At 51.0% G+C, this 8424-nt stretch overlaps 1 protein-coding gene across 4 annotated transcripts in view; it reads right to left on the minus strand.

Annotated features, from left to right (window-relative positions):
• Positions 1 to 7901, minus strand: part of Plekha7 (pleckstrin homology domain containing, family A member 7) — a 184899-nt gene extending 176998 nt beyond the window's left edge. For 2 of the 4 annotated variants that reach the window (XM_030242502.1, XM_030242503.1), the window contains exons 1-3: positions 7769 to 7883; positions 7590 to 7666; positions 7443 to 7500 (exon numbers count right to left, since the gene is read on the minus strand). In XM_030242502.1, coding sequence (XP_030098362.1) covers positions 7443 to 7500; positions 7590 to 7666; positions 7769 to 7851 — 218 coding nt within the window. In that variant the 5' untranslated portion in view covers positions 7852 to 7883. Of the gene's footprint in view, positions 1 to 7442; positions 7501 to 7589; positions 7667 to 7768 lie in introns of all 4 variants that reach the window. The other 2 variants (NM_001305185.1, XM_017322186.1) reach the window with 2 other exon arrangements.
• Between the last annotated feature and the right edge of the window lie 523 nt (positions 7902 to 8424).

Consider the following 8424-nt stretch of genomic DNA (forward strand, 5'->3'; position numbering starts at 1 on the left):
ATTTTACAGTGGGATATGGTGCTGATGAATCATTCGGCATTAGAGGTGAATGACCTGATATTGACATTTAAATAAATGATTATATTTGATATAGAGATGAGCTATAAAACATATATAATATATTTAATTTTTTTCTTTATTTAAAATGATATTGAACAAACCAGAAAACAGTGATGCACACCTTTAATCCCAGCACTGGGGAGGCAAAGACAGCCAGACCTCTGTGAGTTTGAGGCCAGCCTGATCTACATAGCAAATTCCAGGATATTCAGGACTACACAGTGAGACTCTGTCTCAGAGGGAAAAAAAAAAAAAGACATGAAATAGCAAATTTTTAAAACCATGACAAGTCTGGGGCGGGGGTGGGGGGGGGGACTGCAAAAGGGACACTTTTTTTTTTTTTTTTTTTTAGATTTATTTATTTATTTTATGTAAGTACGCTGTAGCTGTCTTCAGACACTCCAGAAGAGGGAATCAGATCTCATTACGGATGGTTGTGAGCCACCATGTGGTTGCTGGGATTTGAACTCCAGACCTTCGGAAGAGCAGTCGGGTGCTCTTACCCACTAAGCCATCTCACCAGCCCGGAACACATTTTATATTGTAGATTTGTGGATTTGTCTCCTTTAGCTTGACAAAGGGGCTCATGCAACCTAGGCTGGCTTCTTACAATTCAATCCATTTTTGAAGATGGCCCTGAACTCTTGGATCCTCCTGCCTCCACTTCTAGAATGCTAACTGCTGGCTGAACACACTGGCGTACACAGCAGCTTTGTTTTGTTGTTGGGTTTTGGAGACAGAGACTCCAATATCTAGAGTCTCAAGTAGCCCAGACTGAACGGCCAGAATGACCTTGAACTCTTGCTGGCCTTGCCTCCTCCTCCTCCCACATGCTAAAATCGATGTGCCACCACACCCATTTTACTACAGTACTTCCAATGGCACCCTCCCCTTTCAGTAGGCTCCTTCCATTTTCATTTTGCACTGGAGACCTGAAAGTTATGCTATAGACTCCGCCCCTAAAATGTTTGCAGGCCACAGCACAGGGGAACAGCAGAAAAACAACTTCACTCCAAGCCTTCAGTGAATCTTTCCCAAGTCCTACTGCCTAGGGAATGGTACCTACACAGGATGACCCAAGTCCACAAAGCTAAGGCTGGAGGACCTGAAGCTAAGTGGCACTTTGTGTGATAGATTGATCCCTGTCAGGACCTTGGAGCAAAGTCAGAAGATGCCAAGGCCCTGAAGCCAGGGAAAAGGGGGGATCTAGTTCAATTGCCAATAGATGAGAAAATACCCAGATGCAGAGTGCTGAGCTCATGAGACCAAGGAGCCAAAGAAGGCTGCCTGAGCCTCTCCTGGCCAGGTTCCTGCTTTGAGTGTTGCTGTTGCCAATGAGTGACTGACTCCAAGATGCCTGGGTGTAAACACCAGCCCCAACAGGCCCACTCCTGGCTTCCCCGCTTCTGCTCCACACACAAGTCTCCTCTTCAGCCAGGAATTGATAAATAAAGACTGGACTACTTAATGACTGCCCAAGGTTTCATGGGGACACATCCTCTTCCATAAATACGGAGGGCGGAAGCAGGTCCAGGCCTGGGCTGTGTGCCAATGCCTCAGAAACAGTGAACAGGTCTGCCCTCAAGGAGCAGCCTTCAAGCAGGGTGTGGTGTGCCAACACCCCACTCCACACACATACACACCACCAAGCACACAAGTGGCTGAGGCAGGACGAGCATTTGCCTAGAGCTGAACTATGGCGCAGATCTGTAACTCCCAACTGCTGGGACACTAAGGCAGTGTCCAAGTTCCAAGTTCAAGGCTGCCCTGGGCAGCCCAGTGAGGTTCTGTCTCGAAATAAAAATTAAACAAAGAGCCACTCGTGGTGGTGTACCCCTTTAATCCCAGCACTCGGGTGGCAGAGGCAGGCGGATTTCTGAGTTCGAGGCCAGCCTGGTCTACAAAGTGAGTTCCAGGACAGCCAGGGCTATACAGAGAAACCCTGTCTCGAAAAAACAAAAAAAAAAACAAAAACAAAAAAAAACCCCAAAGACTAGACTAGAGCCATGACTTCCTGATGAAGGACCTAGGTTCAGTACATGAGGCTCTATCTCAAAACAAAACCAAAAGCTAGGTACAGTGATACATGCCTATAATCCTGAGACATTCTCAGGAGAGCTGAGGCAGGAGGATGTTAAGTGTTCCAGGCCAGCTGGACTGCAGAGTGAGACCCTGTCTTTAAGTAAATAAATCAGACAACAGCTATGAATAGCAATAGCAGGTCCTGATATTTTCTCCAAGACCTCAACTAAGTTAGCACCATGTGGTGGAGGTGCTTACCTGTGAGACCAGCTCTCGGGCTAAACTGCAAGACCCTGTCCTAAACAAACAAACAAATTAGGCCCAGGCTTGGCGTGCACACCTTTAATCCCGGCACTCAGGAGGCAGAAGCAGGTGGATCTCTGTGACCTGAAGGTCAGCCAGGGACACAGGGACACAAGACTGTCTCAAAAAACAACAACAACAAACAAACAAACAAAAAAACAAAAAAGACATATAATTGCCACTATTCTCATTGTTGGTGTAGATAACACTATCATAACTACTGTGATATTTGCTATCCAGTCAGGAGACTCATGGAAAAATGAAAACATCTCAGAGCCCAGTATCTTTTTATTAAAGGGGAAGTCTGCACCACCTCACCTGTACTTGTGAGAACCATGAAGGCAAAGTGTAGCCAAAAGCGCAGAAATAAACTAAAATAAAGAAACAGACTCCAAGCCGGGAGTGGTGGCGCACGCCTTTAATCCCAGCACTTGGGAGGCAGAGGCAGGCGGATTTCTGAGTTCGAGGCCAGCCTGAGTGAGTTCCAGGACAGCCAGGGCTATACAGAGAAACCCTGTCTTGAAAAATCAAAAAAGAAAAAGAAAAAGAAAGAAAAGAAAAAGAAACAGAGTCCAGATGGTATTAATCTGTTTAGTAAGATGCAGTTACCTGTGACCCCAACCCTCAGGAGATAGAGACAAGAGGATCTTAAATCCAAGACCAGTCTGAGGATCACAGGAAGATCCTGTCTCAGAAAACCAAAGGCTGGGGACAAGGGCTGAGGGGTGACACACATGTCTAAAAGGCTAGGGACAAGGTTTGGAGGTGACACACAATCAAATGTAGTAACTAAAAAAAAAAAAAAAAACTCTTTAGTAAGCAGATAGGTGTAAAACTTCATGGGGGGGGGGGGTGGGACAAAGAGGCCTCTTGAGAAATTATCATGTAGAAAACACAATGGATTCCGACCTACTGGCACCAGCAGCCTTTGAGAGGAGGGGCCACAGTCAATGTTGCTATGGGTAGTCATTTCCAAAAAGTGTGGGAGGATTCAGATGAGGGAGTGGTGGCAGCAGGGACAGAGTGATCGAAGAAGAGTTGCAACAGGGATAAAATCCCAGTGCTGAGGCTGCAGCCTAGAGTTTACAGACTGCAGGATCACAGGAAGATCCAACTCAACTCAAGGCTGTGCCACTACTGCAAAACACTCACCACCTCTCCTCGGTGTCCCAGTAAGTGACCTTGAGATACACACTGGCATCCTTCCCTCTCACCTCCACAGAAACTCTGCTCCAATAACTGCCAGTTTTTTTCCTACATCTATCTCCCCCACACCCACCCCCCAGGTCCAGAAAATAAGATGCTGCACCATCTTTCCCTGGAAAGAACAAGCCCCTCTGTGGTGGTTTGAATAGGTATGGACCCCACAGACTCCTGTGTTTGATTGCTTGGCCCAGGGGGAGTGGCACTATTAGGAGGTGTGGCCTTGTGGGAGGAAGGCTTGGAGGACTCCTCTGCTCAAGCTCTACCCAGCGTGGAATTCCACTCTCCTCCTGGCTGCCTTTGGATCACGATGTAGAACTCTCAGCAACATCTCCAGTACCATGCTGGTCTTTATGTTGCCTGTTTCCTGCCATGACGACGATGGACTAAACCTTTGAAACTGTAAGCCACCCCCAATTAAATGTCCTTTATATGAGCCGCCTTGGTCATGGGGTCTCTTCACAGCAATAAAAGCCTAAGACACCCTCCCTCTACCCACACAATCTCCAGCTATCAGCCAATGCCTGGACCCTTCTTTGCAGCAAAACTTCCAGGAAGGGGCTGGTGAGATGGCTCAGTGGGTAAGAGCACCCGACTGCTCTTCGGAAGGTCAGGAGTTCAAATCCCAGCAACCACATGGTGGCTCACAACCATCCATAACGAGATCTGACTCCCTCTTCTGGAGTGTCTGAGGACAGCTACAGTGTACTTACATATAATAAATAAATAAATATTAAAAAAAAAAAAGAGAAGAATTAAAAAAAAAAACTTCCAGGAAGATGTACTGCCCTTCCTGGACAGGTGTTTCTTACCCATCTTACCATGGGTGGCAGTCTCCTGTTCTGGAGGTCCCTGTGACTACACATCTTCTCACCTTCTCAGTCTGTCCTCTTAAGTTTGCCTTTCCTGATCTCAGCCACTACCCGCCCCCAGGCTTAGAGCATTGTTCTGCTTAGTTTCTGTAGCCTGGGAAGAGGGAGCCTCAACTGAAGACTGTCCTGCAGTGGACATGTCTGCGGGGAATTGTCTTGACTGACGATTGATGTGGGAGGGCCCAGCCCACTGTGGACCATTGTATCCTACACATGTAAGCCTAAGGAAAGTGGGCTGGCAGGCTAGAGTGAGCCAATAAGCAGCCTTCCTCCATGACTTCTGCTTCAGCTCCTGCTCAACTTCCTGCTCTGACTTCCTTCACTGATGAACTGGGATGAGAAGTATAAGCTGAAACAAACCTTTGTTTTCCCTAGTTTCCCTAACTATGCATTTGCTCATGGTGCTTATGACAACAGCAAGCAAACCGGGACAGACTTTCTTGGCCCACACTTGTCCTTGATGACGTCACCTACTCCCTATGACATCACACACAGGTATCCTCAGATGGGTCTCTGCAAGCCTCTCTCCCTCTCAAACCCAAGTTTCAGATTCATAAATCTGTATCAGTGGTTCTCAACCTTCCTAATGCTGCTACTTCATAACTGTCACTTGGCTGTTATGAATCATAATGTGAATACGTGTTTTCTGATGATCCTAGTCGACCCCTGAAAAAGGATAATTTGTTAATGACATGTTGAGAATGGCTGATCTATATGATATATTCACATCTTATATATAACAGAACAAAATATAGAGTTTCTTAACACCTATTCAAGCCTGTTTTTCTCCCAGCCTTTCCATCTCAAAGATATGAGCACTACCTACCCACTCAGGACCTCTCACCTCTAGGAATCATCTGTGTGTGTGTGTGTGTGTGTGTGTGTGTGTGTGTGTGCGCGCGCGCGCGCGCATGTGCAGTATGTGTACTTGTGTGTATTCCTGTGTGTACAAGTGCACACGTATATGTGTTCCTGTGAATGTAAAAGCCAGAAGCCAGCCCAACCTCACATGTTTTTTTCTTAAATACCCACTTATTTTCTGAAGCAGTCTCTTGCTGGGACCTGGGGCTTGCAGCTTAGGCTAGGATGACAGGGTGGCAAGCCCTGGATTCTCCGGTCTCTACCTTCCCAGCGCTAGTATTACACGTGCACATTGTTACTACACCTGGGTTTTTATGAGATGGAATGTGAGTCCTCATGCTGGCATGGCAAGCACTTTATGAACGGAGCATCATCTCCCCAGGCCCCCAGGAGTGTTCTCGTTCTTTCTCTCTCTCTCTCTCTCTCTCTCTCTCTCTCTCTCTCTCTCTCTCTCTCTCTCTCTCTCTGCATCCAGAGCACAGCCTCTATCTGACTCCTGCTCTCCATCTCCGTGCTTCACCCCCCCCCCCACTAACGTCTGCTCTGGACCACAGCCACAGCTTCCTGCTGCTCTCCTACCTCCCTGGCACAGCTCTCCACCCAAACGCCATACTCCCAAAAACTGCCAAACATACCAAGCCACCTTAAAACGTCTGCATTCTCCCTGGTCTCAGGATAGAGCTCAGCAGCTCTTTACCCTGCTCCAGTTTCATCCTTTACCTCCCTTCCTGTGCCTTCCTTTAATGCCATCCTCGCCCTTGGTCACTTCCTCCAAGCCACACAAGACTTTTTGCTCACTGAACTTTTTTTTCCCCCAGAGCTCTACCACTGAGCAAAATCCCCAACCCCTCATTGAACTCGAAGGGTTTTGTTCCTTAAACATTTTTCTGAAATGTTTTGCCCCTACTGGTCACCACAGCAAGGGTCCTTCTTGTCATTCAAATTCCAAATGTCACCTGCTCAGAAAAAAAGTCATCAGGACCTACCAGTCCCATCAGCCATCCAATCACTTCAAGTCACATCCCCTCATGTTAATTTTCCGCACAGCAGTCACCGTTACCTGCTATTATTATTTGTTCACTCTTTGTTCCCTTTCCTCCCGTGGGTTACAAATTGACGAACAGAAATAGTGAGCACCTCCCTTGCATAGAGCACATCCATCAGCAGCCACTATACAAGAGTCCCATGTGACAAAGGAGGCTCGGGGACTTTCTTCACATATTCTGATCCAGATCTAAACATTGTTTCCAAGTTGGTGAAGAAATGAATTCTGAGTCACGGTCGCGCACAGTACACCGAGTGCCAGTCAAACCATGGAGCGCCAGACCTTTGGCTAGTTCATTCATTCCATAAACAAACATTTACAGAGCTCCTACTCTATGCCAGGCACCGACTGACTGGGGCAAACGATCAAAGGCAAGTTCTGACTCCCAGGACCCACAGGAAGCAGAGGGAGGAACGCTGCAACACAGGCACCTTGCCCGACTGGGAAAAGTGAAGACTGTACACTCGTGTCCCCTTACAACTTCGAGATCAGATCCACGCGGACCAACAGACCAAGAATAACTTGGGACAGCGCCCAGAGGCTCAGGCGGCAAAGCTCCCGTTCTACTAGCCCGGGCAGAGCAGATCGTCCGCGTTCCTCGGCGTTCGGCGCCCGCCGAAGACGCGCGGGTAGAGTTCCAGGAATATCATTGGCTGCCTGGGAGCCCCACCCCCATCCCATCCCTGAGAAGCAAGGATGCGGCGGCCCGGGTCGCGCTCCAACTCTCCACGGCGAGCCCAGCCAGCGCGGCTAGAGTAGCGTCGGGGCCCCTCTTCCCCCTCCCCCACGCCCAAGCCCTCAGGCCACACTCCCGACCCACGCGAGCCCTACTCCCCGCCACCCGCCACTGTGCCCAGCGCAGGCCCCCGGGGTAGGCGTGTCCCGGGGGAGCCTTGGAGTTTGCAGGCTCGGCCACCGGCGGGCGGGACCTGGCCAGGCCCCCTGCGGCGCTGCGAACCCCCGTACGCAGCCGTCCCCCCGAGCCCGCCACCGTCAAGCAAACAAACCCCGAGCGCCGAGCCCGCCAAGGCTGCGGGAGAGCAAGGCAGGTGCGGCCGCGGTGCGGATTCACTTACTCGATGAAGAAGCTGGCGCCCTCCTCCGTGAAGCCCTCCTCCCAGCCGCGCGGCAAGTCTGCGGGAAGGCGAGAAAAGTTGGTCAAACTAGCGCAGCCGTGGCGACCCCGCTCCGCACCCTGCATCCCGCACCGACCCAGCGCCCACCTGAGCGGATCATGTGACCCGAGTTGACCGGTTCGCCGGTCCGCGGGTGCAGCCAGGTCGTGCAGCGGAGCTGGTCACTACGGGAGAGGTGCACCTGTTAGCGCCGCCGCCCTCCACGCCCGCCCGCGGCCCCAGCCCCAGCGCACGACCCCGTCCGGGTGTCGCCGCCCCTCACGCACTTGATGAAGAAGACGCGGCCGTCCCGACAGACGCCATAGGACCAGTGCTCAGGTAGGGTGTCCCGCCCGACCGCAGCCGCCATGTTCGCCCAGCGCCTGAGCCCCGGGCCGGGGGAGGGGGGGGGATGGGTTAAGGGGCGGGGTAAGGGGCGGGGCGAGGAGATAGGGGTGCAAGTTGTTGGACAGAGTGAGTGGGAGGGACGAGAAACGGGGAGCTGGAGTAACTAGGAGTTGGAACAAGGAGTTGGGTAGGGATAGGGAGGGGAGGACAAGATCTGAGGAGGGATAGGGAGAAGGGTGCATTGGAAGAAATGAGGGGGAGAGCAGGAAGGAGTGGAGAGGGGCTGAGACAAGAGGGACTTGGACCGACCCTACTGGGTTCCCCTGTGGTGGGTGCAGCGTGGGCTCCCAGCCTTGGTGACTCGCAGTTCGAGGTCACGGCCGGTGCTTCCAAAGTTCACTGGTGGAAGGCCGGCCGGAGCAAGGCACAAGGCCCCGCAGCCTTTGTCCCCGAGACTCGCGGGCGAAGGAACAGTCTAGCCCCCCCCCATCCCCCACCCTTGACACACACACCCTTGCTCCAGGAAAAGCAGGCGACCTGCACACCTCTGCTTCTCCTCCCCCCTACCCCGGAAGTGTGCTTCTTTCTTAGACAA

Source organism: Mus musculus, chromosome 7 (assembly GCF_000001635.26).
Source record: "Mus musculus strain C57BL/6J chromosome 7, GRCm38.p6 C57BL/6J".
In the NCBI taxonomy this organism is placed as follows: Eukaryota; Metazoa; Chordata; class Mammalia; order Rodentia; family Muridae; genus Mus; species Mus musculus.